The sequence below is a fragment of the Lygodium microphyllum genome, chromosome 23, assembly GCF_053477565.2.
Source record: "Lygodium microphyllum isolate KBCC chromosome 23, Lygodium_microphyllum_v1.1.10, whole genome shotgun sequence".
NCBI lineage: Eukaryota > Viridiplantae > Streptophyta > Polypodiopsida > Schizaeales > Lygodiaceae > Lygodium > Lygodium microphyllum.
In genome coordinates this window covers 75,955,800-75,982,882 of record NC_141157.1, presented here as the reverse complement: position 1 = coordinate 75,982,882, position 27,083 = coordinate 75,955,800, and the positions used below count along the sequence as shown (strand labels likewise).

The following is a 27,083-nucleotide window of genomic DNA, read 5'->3' as shown; positions in this document are numbered from 1 at the left end:
GAGGGGGTGTTAGAGATCAGCGTCTGTACGGGACTGCACAGTCCAGCAGTCAGACTACCACGTGGCAGTCCGACTATCTGCAGTCCAGTCGGCTTGCCTTGGTTTTCGCCCAGTTTCCTAGCTATAAATAGCTGAGGACTTCAACAGTCTCCTACACTTCTCTGCTCACAGATTACAAACTGGTAGCACGCGTAGATTCCGTCTCTGTTCACAGATTTCAGACAGGAGACAGTACAGACTGCAGTGGACTTCGAGGTGAACAGCAGGTTGCATCGTCGAGGTGGAGACACGCAGTCCAGCGCACTGCACCCATGTATATATCTGCATATCTTTGTATTCAGCACACTTTATACAGCAAATCTTCATCTTCCACTGTCTCTTTCTCTCTCTTCTCTCTCTGCGTTCTCTCTCTCTCAGTCCTACGCTTCCGCACCGCTGCACTCTGACATGTCCACGATCCACTCTCAAGCCTAGGAAGCTGTCATCGCAGTTTCAAAAGTCTTCGGTGTAGGGTCCTCAATGACCGCTAAGTGTAGAAAAGCAGTTGATAAGGGTGCAGTCATCGCTCCAGAATCCTTCGGATCCTTCTTGGTGTCCTTCTTGTCCTTGTCGGGGCAATCCTTCTTCCAATGACCGGTCTTACCACAAATATGGCAGGTCAATTCCTTCTCCTTGTCCTTCTTGGATTTGTTGTCCTCCTCCTTCTTCTTTTTTTGGTCCTTCCCCTTCTTTTGAGAGGCTTGACCAACCAATGCCTCTGATTTGGAAGCATTCTGTCCCTTCAACTATTCTTCTTGGTCCAAGACCATAAGAACCAGCTCTTCCCATCGAAGAGTCGACTCTCGCCCTAATGCAATAAGAGCAGAATAAAAAGTACCGAATCGTGGCGGCAACTAGGACAATAAAGTAATCGCCATGTCTTCATAGGAAATAGGCTTCCCCGCATTTTGAACCTACATCTGAAGCTACCAAAGCCTGTTGATGTGTTCCCAAAAAAGCGAAGAAGAATTATTCATGGACAAGGTCTGCATCTACACCTCCAAAGAAACCCTCTTCATCAGGGTCATCCGATTATACATCTGGTCGAGCTCCAGCCATATCTCTCGAGCCATCGTCAAGTGCTCGATGTGAGCTATCACGGCTGTAATACAAGATAGAAAAAGAAAAGAACGAATGCTGGCATTCAATTTGTCCCAATGAGACTGGGCCTTGGTCATCTCTACACAAGCATTGGAAGAGAGTTTGGACTCATCTCTCACGGAGAGCCGGTTAATCTCCTCCATCACAAGCTCCGCCAAATCATAAGACTCCAGAATGGCCAACATCAACATGCGCCAAATGCGGTAATTATCACCATCAAGCTTCTGATCTAATGGAAGAGCCAATAGAACAGGCACCTTCTGGTCCATGATCGCCTGGAACTCCAAGTCGGTCTTTGTAGATATATTCACCTGCAATGCCTGCACAAACGCAAAAGCAACCCCCTTTGACTGTGAAGATGCAGCCTGTTAGGACTCTTTCCTCCGCTTCCCGAACCTTCTTCAGCCGGAAGGCGCTAAAAAGGTAAAATCTGCAATGGAAGGCCGAAAATGCAGCCTTATTGCCCTTCAAACAGCAACAACCTGCAGCAAATTCACCAACTGGACTCCTTTCTCGCACACCCACACTCGCTTCAGCCTAGTTCCAATGCACAACCCTCCCGCTCACCCACAAATGCTAGAAACGCAGCCTTGTGTCGTGCTGAAATCTCCTCTTCAAATCCCCCCCCCCCCGGCCCTCCCCCGAGAGGTTAAGGAAATAATTGCAACCGCATATGGCAAAGGCCAATACAACAAGAGGGCATTCAAGACATAACTGAAGAATGGGTATGTGTTAGAGCTCATAAATGAGGCTGCCTACATGTGTACATTCCTGATTTAAGTTTTGGCTTTTGTTTAGTAGGGGATCAAACAATCTACTCTAAACTAAGTGTACCAGGCTTAGATAGACAAACTAAGCCCCATCCTTAACAATATGAACTCATGATTGACCAGTCAATCACCTATATACAGGTGGTACTGGGGTCTTTAAGGCTCTGTTCACAGTAGCATGCATGCTACTACATAATTGTAATCACTATTGAGTAGATAGTATATTCGTCTACTAATTATCATTTAGTCAATCACCTACAATAAAGTGATTACAATTATACTACATACGCATGGTAGACGGAGGTATAGTGATACAACTATGAGGATGTTTTTCAGCGTGAAGCTACTACAGGCCCATATGCTAGAGCAGAGAGAGCTCTTTCCTCGGAAAACCAAAATGCCAGAGCTGAATTCACTGGAATTCGTATGGGAGAACCTGTAAAATCCTAGATATGATGAAATTGATTTCCGATCGATTGAAGCGTTTTACTTCAAGAGCCTTTGACCACAGGAGCGAAGCAGTACCTGAATGGCAGAGACTCAGTAGGATGATGATGATGATCGAGCTCGTCAGAGGAAGAAGACGATCGTGCAGAGCCATCGCAAAGGACCGACTCTGTCGCGACTATGAGAGTCCTCTACATATAGTTTGTCTTATGTATGTGCGTGTGTGCGTAAATCGATTCGTACTTTGCTATTTCGCGGCGGGACTCGTAACGTAGTGACGACTTTATGTGTGTGTTATTTTCTACCGTCCGTCTTTGCTGTAGATTTCCACATTATTATATGTTTTATCTTTGGAGGAGTGTTCACCACTGCCAAGTTATTTCCACATTATTATATGTTTTGTCTTTGGAGGAGTATTCACCAGTGCCAAGTTCCAACAGGGTCGTGGCATAGTGGTTCGGGTGTGGGTTGAGTTTGAGTTGTACGTGAGCTTGGAACCAGTGTTCACCAATACCAATGGGGTCATTGCATTGTGGTTCGGGTCTGGGTTGAGTTTCAAGTGTGCGTGAGTTCGAACCCTACTCCCCACTTCCCCAGAGGCATAATAGTACGCTACAACAACCTTTCAAAATTTTGGAGGGATTTTTTAGTCAAACTATATGTATTTGTCATCTTTATAGTTACAAATTTTAAACGTTGAAAGTCTTAAACTTTCAAAACTTAAGATTTTAAAGGTTTTTCTGAGAGTTTTGAAATTCTTTTTAAATTAAACCTCGATTACAAGTTTGGAGGACACCACATGCTAGCTCCTTTGTGCATTAGTAGACTTATGACCTGCATTGTTGGGTGTAAAAGGTTTTATGAGTGCAACTAAATTACTTAATGTTTAATAAATAGTAATTTGACTAAGAGGAGTAACTAGTGGATACACGTGACATTTGACTAAGAGGAGTAATTAGTGGATACACGTGACATTTGGGGCCATTAACCTAGCAATTTTACTAATCAAAATAGCATTAATAGCCTCAAGGATGTTTGATGGACACCATGCCCTATGGACACATAGGAAGCATCCGATTACGTGCAATTGTCTGTATGGAGCCTTGCCCAATGCAACTTGCACAAAGCTGAGCATAGATTTATGCTCGTGCAGGAGAAAACCATATATGAAAACCAAACAAGAGTAGTAGCTTCCATGCACAAGAGAAAAGCAAGAAGAGATGGAAACAAATGACACCAATAGTGGTTTTGAGGAGCTTTAACCTAGAGAGCACAAAATTGCAAACTCCTTTATCAACACTATGGAGGACAATAAGCCCTGCTTGGAGGCGAATTTACAACTTGTGTTAGGAATCATAGAAGTGATTTGACGTAATATGGAGGAAAGACAAGAGAATCGTCTAAAAGGGGGGTGCTTAATGTCAAGAAGGTTTGTAACAATGTCCTTCGAGATTAATGCAAAGCCATGCTTGTCTTTTTCATAGACAAACCCCCAAAAGCCATGGATATGGCCATATGGTTTGGCAACATTCTTACAAAAGAGAGGAATGGCCAATCAAATCTATTATGATGGGAGAGGCTTCTTCAAAGTAATGTTTAATGAGCAGAAAGCCATGCAAAAAGTTCTAGCTCAAGGAAATAAATTCTAGGGCTTAGGTTTGGTATTCATCATGTTGTGGTACCCAATTTATAAGATCAAGAGGGATTCACCCAAGAAGAAATGCTCGATATGGGTGGAGATACATGATCTTCATGCATACCTCTATGACTTGTTACCTAACAATGCCAAGGGTCTAGGGAAACATAAGCCCTATATGCTGGAGATACATTATCTTCTTACATGCTATTAGAACTTGTTGTCTAATGTTGTTAAGTGTATAAGGAAACCTATCTACATTCCCCTACTCAATAGTCCCTTTGTTAGGGATAAAGGTGCCTATGCCTAATTGCCCATGTATTCATTACATTGACAATACCCATACACTTATACACTACAGGTGGCGGGCACCCATCACTGTTACTTTATTCTTTATTCTTTCAGTGACATTTGAATCAAGGAAGTTGAAGTTCCCACATACGATGTCCCTCTCTCTCTCTTGCTCTCTTACTTCATCCACCATAGCTCTTGCTTCTACTTATGTGCTTCCAATCATGCTCTACATTTTAATTGGTATTAGAGTCAACCATTCAAAGAGCTTCTTTATCCTTTGCTTTATCTTGGATTCAAAGCTTCAACTCAAGGTTTCATGGTAGCCACTCTCTCGATATATGCATTGAGTCTTTCCTTCTTCCGGCTTGTTCCAACTTGCTCTGCACTTGCTAAGAGCTTCCTAAGGCTTAGCTAAGCTTTGTTGAGTACTTATTGAGCTTAGAAGTAGCTATTTTATCCATCTTGAGTGGATACAAAGCATACTATAGAAGTCGTGGACAACTATGGTTGGCAGCTTAACAACATTGTCATATTTTGGCTATAACTTTTGCATACGGTATCGAATTTAGGCATTCTATAGCTAGAAACAAAGAGCGCGATTAGAGCTATAGATTTGGGTACTTTGGGAGTTGATTCTGTGCAATTTTCTATTCTCCATTTTACACATAATAGAATAGTTCCAATTTGGATAGCAAATAGTAAATTCCATAATGCATGTTTGATACTTTGAGGATGTTATTTATGGTGCTTGGATAGTATGGTTATGCCTTAGGGACTGATTTGAGCTTGAAATAGCTCAAATTTCACTATTATTTTAGTGATGTAATAATAGGTCAATAAGCATTTATCAATGAAAATCTTATGTCTAATGCTCTCGCCAATGCTTTACGGGATACTCAGTGGATGCATTGCTACTTCTGTTGTTATATATACTTCTTAATATGCTATGGAGTACTTTTGAGCTAAGATTTGGCTCCATTACATTAATCTTGGCTAGGGTTATATGCCTTCATTACTTTAATGGATTATGCAATTATGAGCTTGAAGAATCGATTGGGTTTCATGCTCTTAGCTTATGCTTCATGTATCTTGGATACTTGAATGTCATGTACTAGATGTTTTGAGCTTGCATTACTCATTTGGCACTCGATTTTGTTCTAGTGGGAGTTACCTATGCTACTTTGGAAGTTACATAAAGCTTTGAATTTATGCTATTGAGCTTGAGCTTACTTTCACCAAGACTGTGGGACACTTACATGTACATGATCTTTTGATATGTATTGGATGCAATTACCCTATAGTGGATTGATTTGATCACTTACTTTGGACTTAACGCTTATGTTTGTCAATGATATTTATATGCTTCTAGGTTATGTATTGAGCTTTATTCAATGGATTATCCATTTGGCAGTTCTCCTCTCTTTACCTTGAGATCTCCCATGTGCATAATGTCTATGCCTACTGCATGTATGATTACTAACACATTGCAATTGTGACAGCTTTCAGTGTTGGTTGTTCTTGGTCTTTCTTTCTTGGTTGCTCATAGTTGATTGTTGGCATATTGCTGCAGTTTATTATAGTAGCTTGTCAATTTAGTTTTATGAATTCTATATGAAAGGCAATCACTTGGATTTGACAATCACTTGATTATAGTTTATGGACAACTCACAATTTTAGCAAATTCTCTTGCTTAGCCCTTGATTTGGTTGTGATTTTGGGGCTATTTTGATGTCATTTACAATAGCTTGTTTGTCTTGGAATATGCTTTCATCTCTTGTATTATGGCTAGTGGGTTGAATGCTAGTGTTATATTTAACATTAAGAAGTCAAATGGCACAATTTACAGCTATTGGAAGACACAAATCTGGTAGGTTATAGTGTAAAAATTGTAGATTAAGCCATTGAGTCATGAGGATGTAAAGCCCAAACACTTTGATGCAAATGATTGGGCAAAATTTGATGAGTTATATAAATCTACAATCATTTTGTCACTCTCTAAGTAGGTCTACTATAATGTTGTCTCTGGGCAGCAAACCGCATGGGAGTTATAAGATAAGATTTGTAATGTCTATGACAAGTAGAGCCATGCCTCTCATATGTATTGGCTAAAGTAACTCATGGATCTTTGTATGAAAGAGGAGACCTCCATGTCCGCCCACTTGAATGAGTTTCATTCTATTTTCAATCACTTGCCTTTGCAAGGAATTTAATTTAAGGACAATCTTCATCCGTTATTCTTGTTGGTTACATTGCTTGAGTCATGGACGCATTCCATACTACTATGTGTATAGATATACATATTGATGGGCTGAAATTATAGGATATAGAGGATGACTCTTAAATGAAGAGGTTAATAGAAAGAATGTGGATGCATCTTGTACTTCTCATAGATTGACTCTTAGGGGTAGACATGATGGTAAGCGTAGTAATGACCACCATGGTAGAGACTCATAGAGGTCTCAGTTTCATGCACTATCTCGTAGTAAGTCTGTTAGAAATCAAGCTCACCGTCAGTGTGTCTTCATCTATGACCGACATCTATGACAGCTAGTGTGTACAGATGTCTACACGTGACTACATTAAATAAGTCGGGTTAGTAGTCAGTCAGTGACTTGACTAGAGTTAGTCAGTCTAGTCTACATTTACACTAGGTCACTTTATCTTGTAGTGTGTGTGTGTTTTTCAGTATAGTGTGTGGAAATGAAGGAATGAGCTTGAGAGCCTGAAGGCTCATGGATATGGAGTCTTTCCCTTTCTCTCTCTCTACTCTTTGAACATGGTATCAGAGCTTCATCCATGAGGCTGTGGGAGAATGGGCATGACAACTTGCAGTGCAAAGGAGATGGAAGTAAGGAATGAGGAAGAAGCTGGACACTTGCAAATGAAGCCATAGTCAAAGGAAGGAATCAGCGTGGACTGCCTTCTGAAAATCGTGGACTGCCTCTTGAAAATCAGCAACCTGTGTCTGAAAATCGTGGACTGCCTCCTGAAAATCAGCAACCTGTATTTGAAAATCTGCGCCTGCTGATCTGAATGGACAGCAACCTGTATCTGAAAATCTGCGCCTGCTGATCTGAGTGGACAGCAACCTGTGGCTGAAAATCTGCGCCCCCTGGTCTGAAAATCTGCGCCTGCTGATCTGAGTGGACAGCAACCTGTCAATCTTCAGTGGGGCACCTGGACAAGGTTCATAGAGCATGTATGCTCACTATTGAAGGTATTTGAAGTGTGCAAGAAGTAAATGCTTGTGTGGGAGCTCTGTTATGAGCTGGAGTGACAGACACAGACCTGTAATCATTTCTGAACTGCTGTAAACATGAATGGACAGCATGCATTCAGTCATTACTGACACACAGGAGCCTTGAACTACACTCAGAAGGCATCTTTGAAGCACAAGAATGTGTCAAAGCATGTATACATTGGATCAAATGTCTTGGACCTGAGATCTCTTGCTCAGAATACTCAGATCTGAAAATCAATGACAAGCTGAAAACTGTCATACACAGTCAATGACAGAATACTCAGATCTGAAAATCAATGACAGGCTGAAAACTGTCATGCACAGTCAATGACAGAATCAGATCTGAAAATCAATGACAGGCTGAAAACTGTCATACACAGTCAATGAGAGAATACTCAGATCTGAAAATCAATGACAGGCTGAAAATTGTCATACATAGTCAATGACAAGTACTGTGCATTACTGAAGCAATACAGGTCATCGTGGGGGTTCCATCATCTATATGAACTGGCCTATACATGTTGAATGCATGGAGAATTGAAGCAAGCAATGAGCATCATTGAAAACTGAATTTTGAAGCTGAAATAAATGCAGTTACACTGTCCTGGTTAATTACAAACAGCTCATGAGGTTTATGCCATTGGTCAATGAAGACAGGTTGTCTATGCCTACTCAGATGCTCATGTATCGAACTTGCCACTACAAAGTAAATGTATGACATGGTCAAAAGACATTTTGGAGCTGCTTGGAGCTTGGTATGCTGAATTCTGGTTGACTGCAACCTGAAATTGAATTTGTTGACACACTCAGTTTTGGACTTGAAATTGCTGTTGGTTACTCACAGTTTACAGTTTTCAGACTGCATGTATGTACCCTGGCAGTGAGGTTACATAAGCTTAAGCTGAAGCAAACACATAGCTTATGTATTGACAGTTATATCTACAGTTGAGACCACTTGTTTGAGGGTTGTTTTGGGGTGTCAGTGGGCTGAAATACCCTGGTTTTTTCTGCAATTTAGTGCAAAAAACTGTCATAAACTGTTACGGACTGAACTTAGTCAGTCATACTTATTGGACTGCAGGGAGTTAGGCACTTGATAGACAATCTATTGCATCATGGCTAATGCACATGGGACTGACAATATCACTCAAATAGTTGGAGAGAAGTTGGATAATAAAAACTTTACATTATGAAAATTCAGAATGAAAAACTTTCTGGTTGGCAGAGGTTATTGGGATTTATGTACAGGAGATGAAGTTGCTCCTGAGTTGCCTACACACAATCCAACAAATGAACAGAAAAGAGCCTACAGGCTATGGAATGAAAGAGCATGCAAGGTGCTGCATTGGTTTTCCTTATATATATATGATGCAATGGTAAATCAAATCACTGGATGTGAGACTCCGAAGGATGCTTGGGACATACTGATGAAAAATTATGGAACCATGACACATGCAAGGAAGATCCAGTTGAAACAACAGTTCAACAACATGTCTAGGAATGGCAAGAGCATCCAGACGTATACCACGGAGATTAAGACCATAGCTGATCAACTTGCTACTATTGGCTCAAGTGTATCAGAAGATGATATGATTGTTGTTGCTTTGAATGGCTTAGGCAAAGAGTACAAAGCTTTTGACACTTCCATTTCTGTCAGAGAAGAGCCCCCTAGCTGGGAAGAGCTAGTTGCTTTGTTGCTGCATGAGGAAGTCAAACTTGGTTTGAATACAGGTTCTAGTGCATCTCAGAGTAGAGACACTGTGTTGTACTCTAGCCACCGTGGCAGAGGATCTAGAGGTCGTGGTTCATTTCGAGGTCGTGGTGACACTCGTAATACTTATGGACAGCAGCAGCAGCAGAGTAATTGGCATGGTGTAAATACACAAGGCCAGCGTGGATTTGGTGGGTTTAGAGGTAGGGGGAGATCACCCCGAGGTAGAGGTGGTGGGTTTTGTTCATGGCAGTCATCTGATCAGTCCAACAGGGACAAGGACTGTCATTATTGTGGTAAGTATGGGCACATAGCGAAGGAATATTACAAAATGCAGAATGACATGAAGACAAAAGGGAAACAGCATGGGCATTATGCATCCTCTAGTGGTGCTCATGATGAGTCAATTGATAGACTCTTTGCCATGCAGCATGTATCTAAAAATGCATCGAGACATGATAGAGATGACAGATGGTACATTGACTTTGGAGCGTCAAACCACATGACCTCGCATGGAGAGTGGTTTGATGAGATGGTTGCAGGTACACATGGTCATGTATGTACTGGGGATGATACCCAACATGACATAAAGCATAAAGGGATTGTTCCATTGATGATGCCTGATGGCAAGAAGAAAGGCCTGCATGGTGTCTTACATGTACCGACCATAACAAAGAATTTGTTGTCTGTGGGTCAAATGGCAGAACAGAATCTGCAAGTGAGGTTTAACAAGGATGGATGTTTCATTGAGGAGTATGGAAATGGCTGCAAGCTAATTGCCAAGGGCAGAAGGGATGGCAGGATGTTTACTTTGGAAGCGACCATTCCTGAACTTAAAGCAACTATGTTTGCTCATGATGAGAGTGCCATTAGAGATTAGAGATCTGGCACAAGAGAATCGGACATGTCAATGTACAAAAGTTGAAATCTATGCAGCAGAAAGAAGTAGTACTTGGATTACCTAAATTCAAGTATAATGATTTTGGTCATGTATGCCCTGCATGTCAGTTTGGGAAGCAGGCACGGTTTCCTTTCATGAGACATGTAAAAAACAACACTAGGCCTTTACAGTTGGTACACTCTGATGTTTGGGGTCCTTCACATAATGCTTTCTTTGGCGGTGCACGATATTATGTCTCAATTATTGATGATTTCAGCAGGTACACTTGGCTTTATATCTTGAAACATAAGGATGATGTGTTTGATGCATTCAAAGACTTCAAGAAACATGCTGAAAATGAATTGGGCTGTTATATATCATGTTTGAGATCAGATGGAGGAGGTGAATATGTCTCAAACTACTTTGACAGGTATCTTGCTAAACATGGGATCAGAAGACAGCTCACATGCAGTTATACACCACAGCAAAACGGTGTTGCAGAGAGGAAAAACAGGGTTTTGATGGAGTCAGCTAGAGCTATGATGAATGAAAAATGTTTGCCAAATGGTTATTGGGCTGAAGCAGTGGTGACTTCTGTATATGTGCTGAATCGAACCCCTACAGCAGGGATTCATGATGTCACTCCGTATGAACAGCTGTATGGTCATAAACCTGATATTTCACACTTGAAGGTATTTGGCAGCATTGCATATGTGCATATACTGGATGAGAAGAGGAAGAAATTGGATCCTAAGGCAGTGAAAAGTGTGTTTATTGGATATGCACAGGAACGGAAAGCTTATAAGTGTTATGTACCTTCTACGCATGAGACACTCATAAGCAGAGATGTGGTATTTGATGAGTTAGGATCTTGGTATGGGAATCCTGTTGCAGTGCCTACTGATGGCTCACCTAGTATGAGTCATGCTGAAAATACTCCTGCAGAGAGTACTTCCATGACTGGTCAGACAGGTGATGTATCATCTACAGTGAGTCCTTGGACAGGACGATTACGGAGTCGCACTACTGCATCCACTGACACGGATATGTCAGTGAGGGGGAGAACAAATAAGGGAAAAGAAAAGGTGTTTGAAGATGTAACAGGTCCACTCACTGCAGGTTATGATTCATCTAGCAGTGACAGCTTAGATAGTGAATTGGGGATTCCTTCTGTTATGACGCCAGGTGCTAGACAGAGCCGTTATGTGCCGCCTCATGAGAGGCAAGCTCACAGTGAGCCACAGCTCAGGAGATCAGAGAGGGTCAGACGACCTGTTGACAGGTATACTTACACTGGATATTCAGCCCGTCATTATACTTATATGATGAAAGTAACAGGTTTTAGAGAACCAAGTAAGTTTGATGAGGCAGTTTCAGATGAGAATTGGCGTGCTGCTATGGATGAGGAATATTCGGCTTTGGCTGAAAATTGTACATGGGATTTGGTACAGTTGCCTGAGGGCAAAACACCTATTGGATGCAAGTGGGTGTATAAAGTAAAATGTAAATCAGATGGATCATTGGAAAGATATAAGGCCATGCTGGTTGCAAAAGGGTATGCGCAGCAGTACGGTCTTGATTATGAGGAGACTTTCAGTCCTGTAGCAAAGATGGCTACAGTTAGAATTGTGATTGCTTTGGCAGCAGCTAGAGGCTGGAAACTATGGCAGATGGATGTAAAGAATACATTTCTCAATGGAGAATTACAGGAAGAGGTTTATATGAAACAGCCTGAAGGCTATGTACATCCAGAATTTCCAGCACATGTATGTCGGCTGAAAAAGGCATTATATGGGTTGAAACAGGCACCCAGAGCATGGAATGCTCGCATCAGCAGTTATTTACAGCAACATGGTTTCCGATTGGGAGATGCTGATCATAGTCTGTTTGTGAAGAAGACAGATAGTGGCTATGTTTTTCTAGTTGTCTATGTTGATGACTTAATCATTACAGGAGATGATGAAAATGGGATTGCTGAAATAAAGACGTGTTTACAGGCTGAATTTAAGGTCAAGGACCTTGGAGAGCTGAAATACTTTTTGGGGATTGAGGTTGTCTCTACACCTCGAGGCATATGGCTGCTATAGAAGCAGTATGCTCATGACATGTTACAGAAATATGGTATGGCTGATTGCAAGCCTATGGATACGCCTTTGGAGCAGAATGTCAAGCTGCAGATTGATGTTGGGACAGAGATTGAGAATGTTACTATATACAGACAGATGGTAGGTAGCTTGATCTATCTCACAATCACTAGACCTTACTTGAGTTATGCTGTGGGGCTGATCAGTCAGTTCATGCAGAAGCCTCACAAACCACACGGATGCAGTCAGAAGAATTCTGAGATATGTAAAGGGTACCACAGATCATGGGCTGTTTTATGCATATGGGAAAATCCTTGACTTGATGGGGTACATTGATGCTGACTGGGCTGGTTGCACATATGACAGGAGGTCAACTAGTGGCTATGCATTTGGATTGGGTAGTAGCATGATCAGTTGGTAGAGTAAGAAACAACCTACAGTTGTATTGTCCAGTACGGAAGCAGAGTATCATGGTGTGGCCTTAGCGGCCTGTGAAGCTAAGTGGTTACAAAAGTTACTGAATGACTTGGGAGTACACTTGGACAGCAAAGTCAAGATGTACTGTGACAATTTGAGCAGTGTTATGTTAGCAAGCAATCCTGTTTATCATGCAAGATCAAAACACATTGAGGTTCACTACCATTTCATAAGGGAAATGGTTTTAGCAGATCAGATTGACTTGGAGCATGTGAAGACTGAAGACCAGATAGCAGACATCTTTACCAAATCACTTGGTAAAGATAAGTTCATTCACTTTAGACAGCTACTTGGAGTGATGCAGATGATTTGAGTTTTGTTTTTGAGCTTGAGGGGGAGTGTTAGAAATCAAGCTCACCATCAGTATGTCTTCATCTATGACCGACATCTATGATAGCTAGTGTGTACAGATGTCTATATGTGACTACATTAAATAAGTCGGGTTAGTAGTCAGTCAATGACCTGACTAGAGTTAGTCAGTCTAGTCTACATTTACACTAGGTCACTTTATCTTGTAGTGTGTGTGTGTGTTTTTCAGTATAGTGTGTGGAAATGAAGGAATGAGCTTGAGAGCCTGAAGGCTCATGGATATGGAGTCTTTCCCTTTCTCTCTCTCTACTCTTTGAACAAAGTCCTTGTGGTCGTAAGGCCTCTCTTATATGTCATTATTGTAGGAAGTGGAGTTATATTAGGCCACAATGCCATAAGATACCTAATGATAGGCACAAGGAGAAAGGCAAGAACAAAGTGTAGGATAAGATTGATGACCATAGCATTGTTCTTAGCAAGTCCAGCATAAAAATTGAGGAGATGGATGTCTTGGAGCTTGAGTCTGATGATCATTACATATTGACAGCTTCTTCTCTTAATATTAATCAGTTGGATGATGCCTCGCGTCCATTTTTTATCACCGTTGGCTACTTGATTTGGGGCTTCTTTTCATGTTACCCTGCATAAGGATTGGTTTCATTCTTACTATAGCATGACAGGTTCTGTGAGACTAGGAAACAACTTGGCATTGGATATTATTAGTATTAGTGATGTTAAATTGCAATTTACTCAAGCAGCACATTTGTCTTTGTTGGACAATTGGATGATGTAGGATATCATATATCTTTTGGTGATTCCATGTGAAATAAAGCTTTAGCACAAAATAGAAATAAAGCTAATGGGCGGTGCCCAAAGAGTCAGGCATACCCACTACAATGTCCAAGTACAAATAACATAATTGTGTGCCCATGCGCATACAAAATAATAAATAAATATCCAATGCCTCAATAAATAGGCGCGACAAAATATAGGCGCCATGCCTAAGGTATGCGCGCATCAAAATATAAATGATAAATCGAATACTCACTATCCTCCAATGCTTTCCTCCGCCACCACTGATGCTATCTCTACACATCAACTGAAGCATTCCCAATCGTTAGTAAAATAATACAATTAAACCGACAAAAGTGAATACCTAGCAGTCTTTAGCTACATAAATAAATCGACTGGTTAGAAATCAATCCTAACCTTAATTTATTACGAGTGCGCACTCTAAACTCATAAACGTTTATTAATTTAATATGCATTTTGCGGAATCACCCGCTATGGAATCACCCATGTACACACTAAATTAATGAAACGCCCGAAAAGGATAGGCGTCCCCATCAACTTCTCGCACAAAGAATCCACTTTGTGTATGAGCCCCGGTCATCAAAGTTTATGGAATCCACCGTAAAACCTCACGGAATGCACCGTGGCACGGAATCCACCGTGAAATATGCCTCCTGGCATCATACCCCCGGGGTGGGATAGCAATTGACCTCAATTGCTATTAGCTCAATGTGGAGCTAGCAGAGTGGGGAAAGCATTTAAGTCTCTAGCGTGCATCCATTGGGCTTCCTCTACAGGATGGTTCTTAAATTTGACTAGATATCTAGAATATCTTCGGCCAGTTCTAGTGGTCATAAAGTCAGTATCTATGATAGCTTCAGGTTCAAGTATTTCAGTCTCTTCCTCTAAAAAAGGTGGGTTTTCATAAACAGGGCGTACAGGTGATTGGCCTCTAAAGGGTCTTAATAAACTAATGTGAAATGTATTGTGAATTTTCCAGTGAGGTGATAATTGTAACTTGAATGCATTGTCATTAATTTTGTAAATGATCTTAAATGGTCCATAAAATCTAGGTGCTAATTTCACAACTGGGTGTCTATCTACACTTTGTAATCTACGTTTTTCTATTCTCAGCCACACATAGTCATCAACTTTGAAATTCATTGCTTGTCTTTTCTTATTGGCTTGCTTGGTATATGATTGCTGGGCTTTGGGAATCATGGTTTTAACCTCATCAAAAATAGTAGCGTGCATACTAGCAATATCATTAGCACTCTGAATTCTATTTGATAAAGATGCAACAGGTGTAGACAATCTATAACCATAAATCACTTCAAACGGTGCTTTCTTTGTAGATGTGTGTGGTGTATTGTTATATGTAAACTGTAATAAATGCAAGTGTGTATCCCATGTCTGTGGTTTAGAAATAGTGTAAGCACGTAAAAGGTCTAGGGTAGTACTATTAGTGGCTTCTGTTTGTCCATTAGTTTCAGGATAAAATGCAGATAAGAAATCAATTTTTGTTCCTAGGTTAGCAAAACAAAGTAATCCAAAAGTTGTTACAAAATCTAGAATCACGATCAGAAATAATAACTTTTGGTAATCCATGGTTAGTGAAAACAGTTTTCAAAAACAATTGTGCTGCCTGTGATGCTGTTAAAGTTTTCTTACATGGAATGAAATATGCTTGTTTACTAAACATATCTACTACAGTCCAAATCATATCATGGTTAGCTTTAGTATTAGGTAAACCAGTAATAAAATCCATAGAAATTTGTTCCCATGGTCTTGATGGAATAGATAAAGGCATAAGTAATCCATACTGTTTACCATGATGTCTCTTAACTCTTTGACAAATCAAACATTCAGAAATAAAGTTAGATACATCAGTGTCCATATGCGGCCAATAAAAATCTTCAATTAATGTACATAAAGTAGATATGATACCTCTATGACCTTGATATGGAGGACAATGAATCTCATTCAAAACAAAAGATCTGAATGGAACTGTAACACATAATCTCTTTTCATAAAACATGAATCTATCATTATAAGATAGTGAATCAATAGGAATCCAGTTATTTTCAACTAATTTATTTCAATCAGCATGAAAAGTAATGTCCTGGTGATAAGTATCTTTCATAGGAGTTAAAGAATCAAATGATATAACAGAAATATTATGAATGGCAGGTCTTCTACTTAATGCATCAGCCACTACATTTTCTTTACCAAGTTGATATTGGATAATCGGATGAAAACTCTGAATAAAGGCTGCCCATTTGATATGTCGGTCAAATATTTGGGGTTGGCTAAGTAAATGTCTAATAGTTTGTTGATCGGTCTTAATCATAAATTCAGAACCCATTAGGTAGTGTTTCCATTGTCTTAAAGCTTGTACTACAGCTAATAATTCTTTATCATATGTGGAATATTTTAGTTCAGAGGGTTTCAGTTTATAACTAGAATAGGCTATAGGATGATTGTCTTGCATAAGTACGGCTCCTATTCCAGATCCACTAGCATCAGTCACTACTAAAAAGAATGGTCTATTAAAGTCAGGCAGTTGTAATACAAGAGCATGGGTTAATGCATGTTTCAATAAATCAAAGGATTTCTGTTGATTATCGGACCAATAATAAACAATATCTTTCTTTAAAACTTTGGTCAATGGTAAAGCAAGTAATGAAAAATTACGCGCAAACTTCCTGTAGAAACTAGCAAGACCTAGGAAAGATCGTAACTCATGCACATTTTTAGGTATAGGCCAGTTCAATATTGCTTCTATTTTCTTAGGGTCAACCTTAATACCATTTGATGATACAATATGACCTAAATATTCAATTTCTGTTTTAAAGAACTCACTCTTTTTCGGATTTGCATACAGCTGATTATCTTTTAATAACTTAAAAACCAAGGACAAATGTTCATAATGTTCTTTCTCATTTTGACTAAACACCAAAATATCATCAAAGAATACAATAACACAATGCTGATATTTCAAAAATATACGGTTCATCATTCTACTAAATGTAGCAGGTGCATTAGTCAATCCGAAAGGCATCACTAAAAATTCATAATGACCAAATTGTGTCCTAAATGCAGTCTTGAATATGTCAGACTTATCTAGTCTTACCTGATGATAACCAGATTTAAGGTCTATTTTACTAAATATGGCAGAGCCTTGCAGTTTATCCATAAGGTCATCGACTCTAGGAATTGGATACCTATTCTTTACTGTGATCTTATTTAAAGCACGATAGTCAATGCACATACGATAGGTATTATTTTTCTTCTTTACTAACAAAACAGGTGCACCAAATGGAGAACTACTAGGTCTAATCAATCCCCTATTTAGTAATTCCTCAACTTGATTTTGAATTTCTTTTTGCTCTATCTGGTTATGCCTATATGGTGCTTTACAAGGTGGTTGTGTACCAGGAATCAAATCTATTTTATGGTTTTCTGGACGTGAAGGAGGTAAACTAGGTGGTAGATCTTTTGCAAAACAGTCTTTAAAGTGTGCAAGAAATTCTTTATGCCTAGGGTGCATATGATTTTCTTTAACTTGCAGTTCATTCACCCAAATGAGATAAGATTTACTACTTTTGCGTAATGCACGTTTAGCTTGAGTATGTGAAAGCAGTGGAAAAGCATTAGATGCATGCATACTATACAATGTAATATGTTTTCCTTGAAATTGAATATTAATTGAATGTGTGGAATAATCTATATTAGGGTTATGCTGATGACGCCAAGGCATACCTAAAATAATATCACTCGACTGTAATAGTACAACTAGAAAATTTCTTCTTTCAGTGTATTCACCAATTTGAATTTCTAAGTCATGCACTTCCTGTGTTCCATTATACCTAGTGCCTAAGAGTGCTGCTTTAATGTGATAATGCGTAGGAACAGTTTGTAATTTCATTTCTTTCACTAGCTTTGCAGAAATAAAATCATGAGTACTACCATCATCATGCAAAATAATCTTTTCTTTTCCATACACTAAACATTTCATTGTCAATAAAGAATGTGGAGTTGGCATACCTAGTAAAGTATCCGAAGGAGTGGTAATGTCATCTTCATCTTCCATGAAATCAGGCATTTCTTCATGTTCGTCATCTTCCATTGCTCCAAGGTAGTTAATATGGACAAGTGGCTTCTTCGAATGTCAATTAGCTGCTAGATGTCCAGGTTGGTGGCATTTATAACACACTATAGGTTTGGCTTTGGTTACATTGTTTGCAATGGTGGGAAGTTTAGGGATATTAGGATTTGGCTGTGGAATAGGCTTGGGGTTTTGGTTGGTATTGGATGGTAAAGTAGGTGGCTTTGCCCAAGTTTTATGGAAAGATGATGAAGGAAAACGACCTTGATTAAATCTTCTAAAATTTGAGTTGAATTGCTTAGATCCATAGTTACCATTGGCTTGGAATTGCTGTGGACGCTTGTCTCTTCCTCGAAGCTTGTCTTCAGTGTCATGAGCTAATGAAATTGCGTCTTCAAGAGTTGCAGGCTTGAACATATTAACTTCAGCCTAGTAATGCCCAAGTAATCCAGACATATACTTGCGCTTGTGTGTCGCTTCAGATACGTCTTCAAGCATGCGTAACTGGAGTAATGCATTCCAAAAGCGTTTGGTGTACTGAGGAATAGGCTCACGATCTCGTTGCTGAAGAAGGTCCCATTGCTTTATGGCTTTTTCATGAAATTGTGGAGGAAGGAAATTCTGCATAAACTTCTTCATGAAATTCTCCTAGGTAGTGGGACAATCTATACTTTTACGAACCACAGTCCACCAAAGAGATGCTCTATCCACTAAATGATTAGTGACACACTTGATTTTATCTTTTTTTTGCATATGTTTCCTCATGAAAGTAGTCATCAAACTGACTGATGAATGCAAGAACAGTTTTTCCATCTCGAGTGCCATTGAAAGTACGGAATTTGAAATTTCTTTTACTTATCTTTGTTTCCTTGCGGATGGATTGAGCTTCGAGAGTCGTGTCGATGGTACGTCGAATAAGGTCTTCAGATTGAGGTTCCTCTTTGTTGGTAGTCGATCTTTGTAAATTAGCTAATTGAACTTGTAATGCTTGCCTAGCTCGTCGTTCTTCATCCAACTGCATCATAATTAAGTCCAGCTTTTGCTCCATCGTAGGTTCAGGAAGATCGCCTTCAGTCATTAAATCATCCATATATGGTTCCGTCATCCTGTAAAACTTCAAAAGACCTCACACTCTCAAAATCCAATTAGCGGGATGAGCGTAGCTCAAGATCGGGTGTACAAGGCTTATATATTTTTGTGTGTGGCTTTCACAATCTTCGTTTTTGGCTATTGCGGGATTTGTAATCTTTGAAAAATCTACGTTTTAATCTTCTGCACGTGCTGAAACGGGTTCAACAAACCTGCGTATGCGAAGAGTACCTTCCAATGAACAACTTTGCAGTTTGGAGTTTCTGCGCAGGAACAACCCTTCTATGAGTTTTGAACAGAAGCTAGTTCTGACTTCAGATGACTTGTCTGACTTGCAGAGTTGTAGACTTAGGTGACTTGCAGAGTACCAGAACTTGCAAAACTTGGTTGATTTAGCAGACTTGCAAAATTTAGACTTGGAAGACTTGCAGAACTTGGGAGCTTTTGTGTGACTTGTGGCTTAAGTGACTTAGCTTAGTAGTGTAGTTTAAGGCTTTAATAAGCCTATTTGATTTTCAAGTAACGCGGCATGCTCTCGACGGGTTTGAACACGACGGAAGTATACTGACGCCGCCCGAGATGAAATTTGTGGTATTAAGCTTATTAAAGCTTAATACTAAGCTTTGTAGTCTTTAGTTTTAAGCTTTTAAGCTTATAGAAATTGACACTTATCTCTATATAACCACGACTTGGAGAAGAGGATGTAGGAGTGGTCCTCCGCTGCTGCAGGCCAGTCGTTCGCAATCTGATGATGGAAACAGAGGTTCTTGATCGCCAGGAATCCACCTGTATTGACCGTTCGCGATGAGATTGACTGTAGAGCTCGATCGTTCCAGGAGCTCCGCCTTCGCACAAGATGGGTAGCGATTGGAAGCTCTTGATCTTAGCTTTGCTCTGATACCACTGGTGTGCAGATCGGATGCTGTACGCTCGCGTAGTGAATGCCGGAAGGTCCCCAAGAACAAAAGAACTCTACTTTTTGCACAAAACGCAAGGTTAAAAAACATGCACGACATGAACAAGAGACCAATTGGGTGCAATCTCCCCCCATGCCTTGTGTGAGCGCTCCACAAAGCATGTATTTTATGTATTAATCATCTTCAAGCTCAAATAATAGCCCAAATTACAAAATAGCAAGCTTTTGGCTTTTGAGTTTGCTTTAGCACAAAATAGAAATAAAGCTAATGGGCGGTGCCCAAAGAGTCAGGCATACCCACTACAATGTCCAAGTACAAATAACATAATCGTGTGCCCATGCGCATATAAAATAATAAATAAATATCTAACGCTTCAATAAATAGGCGCGACAAAATATAGGCGCCATGCCTAAGGTATGCGCCCATCAAAATATAAATGATAAATCGAATACTCGCTATCCTCCAATGCTTTCCTCCGCCACTGATGCTATCTCTACACATCAACTGAAGCATTCACAATCGTTAGTAAAATAATACAATTAAATCGAAAAAAGTGAATACCTAGCAGTCTTTAGCTACATAAATAAATCAACTGGTTAGAAATCAATCCTAACCTTAATTTATTACTAGTGCGCACTCTAAATTCATAAACGTTTATTAATTTAATATGCATTTTGCGGAATCACTCGCTATGGAATCACCCATGTACACACTAAATTAATGAAACGCCTGAAAAGGATAGGCGTCCCCATCAACTTCTCGCACAAAGAATCCACTTTGTGTATGAGCCCCGGTCATCAAAGTTTACGGAATCCACCGTGGCATGGAATCCACCGTGAAATATGCCTCCTGGAATCATTACTTGCCATATTGTTGTGCCTAGGGACAATAGAGGGGAATCTTCACTTTGTCAAATTCACTAGAGTAGCTCTCTCTGAAGCTCTTGCATATGCTATTCTAATTATATTATGAACTTCTTATACGTTTTCTATGTTGCATTGAGTTGTGCTTCAAGTTCCTACTTTGTTGCGGGCACGTAGAACTGCCATTTGTAAAAATAGATAATTCAGCATAAAAAATGTTCATGAAGAGAAAAAAATGAAAAGAAAACCATATTCATAGAAAGAAAAAGAAAAATGAGATTTTCTCACCACCTTTTACCTATTTAACCTCTTAATGAAAAATTTTATTATCGAAGGGTAAGGTCATGCATTGATGGGTTGGAGATAACTCTTTAGGCTCCCTCCCCTATTGCTACAGAAAAGAAATCAAGCTTTTGAGCTTGGAAACTGAGGTTCAATGTGTAGTTTTTTTTTTTGGGTTTTTTCAAATTATAAAGAGGGAATGTCACAATTTTACTAGTATGTACAATGTTATTAAGGTTACTTATGTACAAAAAGTGTTAGAAACCCACGATTCATAGAAGTTTAGATTGTACTCCGATTCAACGAGAGCATCAAGTCAGTAGGCCATGCAAGCAACTCACAAAGATAGGATGTGAGATCGTCCAATAGCGATGGTCCATTGAAAGAGCTGGCTAACTGCTTGTCTATGAGAGGGTGATGTTGTAGCTCTTTTCGCATTGTCAGCTCACAAGATTCGATGATGTCACATAATGACATGTTCTCATAGTGGGTAGGGTCATATTGTAGGAGGCTGTCAATTCGACAATGCTTGATAGTGGTGACCACTTTGCTTCCCAAGGTGGCAGCTTCATGGCAAAGTGATTACAACTTCTTTAGAAAGTGATTAGTCAAGCTACACAAGTGTACAAATTACTAATAGCATGTGGATTGTTCAAAATGGTATTCTTAATGTATGATGGAAGTATTTGGCAAGTTTATAGTTGTTTTTATGGAATGTCTTAGGTCAATTGCTCCATGACTAGTCCTCCCATGTAGGGTGCCATTGAGATGCAAGCAAGAGCATGTTTGCATCAGCCAAGCCTAAATCAATCATTCTGCAAAGTTTGGAGAAGGTGCCACACATGGAGTCCAATTGCATAACACATTCAAAGGTGGGTTTCTTGGAAAGTACATGTTTTCATACATTTTATAAATATAGCAACATTGTTGAGGTTTCTTAAGGGAGGCAAGTGGGGAAGTCCCATATTCACTCACTTTATAAGGTGGAAGGTTGTAAATGGTGGAGAGAACATCTTCATTCAAAGGTAATTGGGTATTAGAACATTTATATGGGTCTTTTGAAGCTACGGATGAGGATGTGTAGGCTAAGTCATCCTAGATGGGTTTGGTAGGTGGAAGAGGAGTGATGGGGAGGGTAGAGGTTGAAGGTGAACCTTGATTGAGAATTAGAGTGTCGTGTGAGGACTTATTTGTTAGACTAAAGAGTTGTTATGATGGGGGTAGCTTATGAAAGTCTAGGAAGCTTTAGTTTATGGTAGTCCTTGTGTAGGTAGGAGGGATTTTGGGACCAAATGAGCCATAATACACGAGTTATGATGATGTTGGTAGTGTTTGCATGGATACCTTCACATACGTTTCTTCAATGTATAGTGTGTGGAGGCACATGTGGGAGTTTTAGGTTTCTAGTGCCATTAATAGGTTGCTGATAACGGGCTTCTTATGGACATGATCATTTACGAGTTGCTTCTGAGCATCCTAATTTTGGGTGGTGTGCTAGACCAAGAAGTAGAGCCCATACCATGTTTCTTTAGAGTCAAAATTGGTAATCACATGTACACTATCCAACTAGAGGTGAATGCATTTGTCAATGTGGTTGACATTGCAGTTGGTTAGGAACTTAAATGTTTGCCCCAAAAGGATCTCAATACCAGCTCCTTCTATGTTTGGAAGAACATAGAAAAGAAGCATGATGCTCTTAGTCTTGATGGTGACCATTAGTTTACATTTTCCCAATAAGGAATAAGTACAACCTCCGTACACCTTTGTATAATGGTTGCCCTAGGTTTTGCCAAAAGCAGTAGGGAAGTATGTTATAATTAGATCCCTCATTGATTAGTGCATCTGTGAGGGATAGCTTTAGCTTGGCCATTTTCTTGAGGGTAGTATGGGTTAGACTTCCTGTGGATGACAAGGAACATGGACAATAATTGCTCGATCACAACATTGAGAACTAATGATCTCAATGGGGCAACCAAAGCATGACATGACTTGTTCCCAGCGAAATCAAGTAGCAGTTCTTGCATCATTTTAATGAGTTGGTCTCAGCCCATTTTCTCATGTAGTCTATGGCCATGGTAATGTATCGAGCTGTGAGTACAAGGTAGTTAGGATTATGGGTCCTATGAAGTTTGTATTCCAGTTTTGAAAAGGTTGATGAGCGATGACTAGTGAGAGTTCCATCTTATCTTTATGGATGGATAACTTCATTTGTTATTTGGCAGTCATCACATTGCTTGACAAATTTGGCAACATCCTTGAAAAGAGTTGGGCACCATAATTGACAGTAGAGCACATTTCATGCTATAGCAATTGCATCATACTACCCTCTAGCAATGCCACCATGTGCTTCTTGGAGAATTGCCTTGATTTCATGTTCACAAATACATCTCCTGAGAAGACTAGCTTGTCTTAAGCAACATAATCGACCAACAATCAATTAGTAAGGTTTGGTCTTAATCAAGATGCGTGTGAGGCAAGCTATCTCAATTGATCTTCTAGTATGCCGTTCTCAAGGATGTGAGCAATATCATCTACCTAATGAGATGCAAGGTCTACTTTGAAGAGTTGGGCTTCTTGTTGAAATAAGTGAGCATCGGGAAGTTCGTCATCAAATCTTGTGGCTTTTTTGATGTAGTGGTCACTTTAGATAGGTGATCAACCATGAAGTGTTATTTTCTTTTGCATACCACAATCAATAATTCAAACTTAAGCAAAAGTAGTAGTCATCGAGCAATGCACCTTGTGACATAAGGCTTGTTCACGAGGTACAATAGTGCCTCGTGTTCAACAAAGAATGTGAAAAGGTTGGCAAGGAGATAATGCCTAAAATTTTTAATAGCATAAACCATTGCCAATTCTTTCCTTTCGGTGAGTTTTGCTAGTCAAAAGCTCAATGAGGCAAAACTCACAGGAAAACAGAGGCATTAATATGTACATGAAAGGTGATTGTCAAATGTAGGGCTCATAAAATAGGAACAATCATTAGAGCCTTTTTTAGGTCTTCAAAGGAAGCTTGCCATTCCTCAGTCCATGCCCAAGTAACTAGTAGCTTGTAAAGGGGTCTAGCAATAGCAACATAGTTAAGCATGAAGCGGTAGTAGTACCTAGTATGGCCAAGGAAGCACTACACTCCCTTTGGGTTGGTGGATGGAAATAGACTCATTATGACTTAGTGGCAATGCCATTCTTGGATACAACATGGCCCAAAATTACTCCATGCTTTACCCAAAATTACTCCATGCTTTACCCAAAGTTGGCATTTTAAAGGATTTAAGAACAATTTATACTATTGAAATCTTTCAAATACAAGTTAGAGTTTCTCAAGGTGCTCTTCCCAACTAGAATGGACATACAAGTTGTCAACAATTGCCTTAAGCCATTCTTGTAGTATGCTTTAAAGATAGTGCACATGAGTCATTGGAAGGTTATGGGGCATTAGTCAATCCAAAAGGTATGATGATATAAGCAAACACTTTTCACTCGGTGGTAAAGGCAGTTTTTGGTATGTTGTTTGGGTGGACTTGGACCTGGTTATATCTTGAAAACCCATGTAAGAAGCTATAGGCTTCCTTCCCTACCACTCTTTCAATCATATGATCTATGTAATGTAGATGATAACAGTCTCTCTCCATTGTGGCATTCAATTTTTTGTAGTTGATGCACAAGTGGATTTTACCATTTTTCTTGAGTACCATGACAATTGGTGATACCTAGTTAATATCCTCAATTGGTGATACCTAGTTAATATCATCAATTTCATATATGAAGCTTGCTTTTTATAGTGTCTCAATCTCCTCCTTGACATGGTGGGTGTAGCAAGGGTTCATGGGATATGGTCTTTTCTATCACGAATCGCATGATGGTGGGGGGGACTTGCTTGAGCTACTACGCCAAACACACACCATACATATAGGAGGAAGCTCACTCAAGAACATAAGAAGAGAGATGGAGGCCAAAACATTTTCTTGTTGGTTTCTTTTTCTTCTTTGCACACAATACAATATGTACACAAAGTATAGATGAGATACAACATAAGGAAAGTGGTCTACTAAGTCAAAGAATACATAATTGACTATATTGATCGATTGGCGCTATAACTATGCTAGTTGTAACTATATTGATCGATTGGTGCTATAACTATGCTATATTGATCGATTGGCGCTATAACTATGCTAGTTGTAGGTAGGCGCTATAACACAAGAAGAGAGATGGAGGCCAAAATGTTTTCTTGTTAGTTTCTTTTTCTTCTTTGCACACAATACAATGTACACAAAGTATAGATGAGATACAACATAAGGAAAGTGGTCTACTAAGTCAAATAGTGGATAACTGACTATATTGATCGATTGGTGCTATAACTATGCTAGTTGTAGGTAGGTGCAATAAGGTAACTATAATAAGTGATAATGTAGATTTGTAGATCCATCTAGCCAAGTGATCCATTATCAATGTCTACACGTGTTGTGCTTGCCATCTCAATACTCCCCCTCAAGCTCAACTATATCTCTACAACTCTAAGTAAGCTTCAAAATTTTCAAAGCTTCTTTGCACCCAATGCCTTTGTGAAAATGTCAGTTATCTGATCCTGTGTGCTGATATATACCAAGTCAATTTCTCTTGCAAGTACCTTCTCTCTCACAAAGTGGTAATGCATCTCAATGTATTTTATTCTAGCATGGAACATTGGGTTCCTAGCTAACTATATGTTGCTCATGTTATCATAGTGAATAACAACTAGACATCTCCCTACACATCCAAATCACCCAATAATTGTTACATACATACCACCTCACATGTTGCCATAGTAACACCTCTATACTCAGCTTCTGCACTTCATAAAGCAAGTGTAGGTTGCTCCATAGCCATCTTTGTGGTGCTTTGCTAGAGCTTCACATCCTCTTGATCATTATGAGTCCTCTATGGATTATGTCATGGTGATGGACTTTGCTAAGCCACTTACCTATGAGGAGGCTATGCACAAATGTGATTCTCATTCTTGGAAGAGAGCTATGTAGTCTAAGTTTGATTTACTACAGAAGAACCATACATGGGACTTAGTTTCCTTGCTTGGTATGTATTGCCATGTAAGTGGATGTACAAGCTAAAGAGTATCCTTGGTCATCCTAAGCTAGCATGTAAGGCTAGATTGGTTGCAAGTGGGTTTTAAGCAACAGGAGCATGGTGTTGACTTTGATGAAGTCTTTTCTCTTGTAATCAAGATGACTACCCTATGTTTGGTCTTTCCCTTAGCTACTCAATTGGATCTAGTTCTTTATCAAATTGATGTTAAAATGGTTTTTCCACATGGCAACTTGCATAATGAGATCTATATGTAGTAGCCCAAGGGCTTTGTGAAGAAAGGTAGGGCACACCTAGTGTTGAAGTTAAAGAAGAGTCTTTATGGGCTTAACTAGGTAGCTAGGGAGTGGTACCATAAATTTGATACTTTTATGCATTCACAAGGGTATTCTCGCAGTGATATGGATCCATGTTTATATATGAAGAATGCCTATGATAATAGCTTGATTATTTTGGTACTCTATATTGATATGCTTATAACTAGGAGTGCTAATGCTGAGCTAGATGCTTTGAAGACTTATCTCAAGAAGAGCTTTGATATAGAGGACATGGGATGATAGGCCACATACATACTTGGTATGCACATTAAGCACAGTCACTGTAAGGGACTTCTCTCTACTTATCCCAAAAGGAGTATATATATAGAGTACTTGATCCGTTTCATATGCAAGATGGTAAGCCTATTAGCTTTCCTTTACCTTCTCATGTGTAGATAATAAGAGGGCCAAGATGGCCAATGTTCCATATGCATTTGCAATGGAAAGTTTGATATATGCCATGATAGCCACTCATCCTAACATAGTATTTATAGTGGGATTTGTGATACATCATATAGCTACATCTACTAGTAGGAAATATTGGGATGCCATGAAGAATATCATGAGATACCTAAAAGGCATAGAAGATGTATGCATTTGCTATGGTAAATAGGATACAAGAGTCATAGATTATACTAACTCAAATT

The 27,083-nt window shown here is 39.5% G+C and overlaps 1 protein-coding gene across 1 annotated transcript in view; it reads right to left on the bottom strand.

The window, feature by feature from the left end:
• LOC148016352 (Zn-dependent exopeptidases superfamily protein) overlaps positions 1-2,656 on the bottom strand; it is a 95,273-nt gene extending 92,617 nt beyond the window's left edge. The window contains exon 1 of the mRNA XM_087664470.1: positions 2,436-2,656. Coding sequence (XP_087520596.1) covers positions 2,436-2,511 — 76 coding nt within the window. The 5' untranslated portion in view covers positions 2,512-2,656. The remainder of the gene's footprint in view (positions 1-2,435) is intronic.
• Between the last annotated feature and the right edge of the window lie 24,427 nt (positions 2,657-27,083).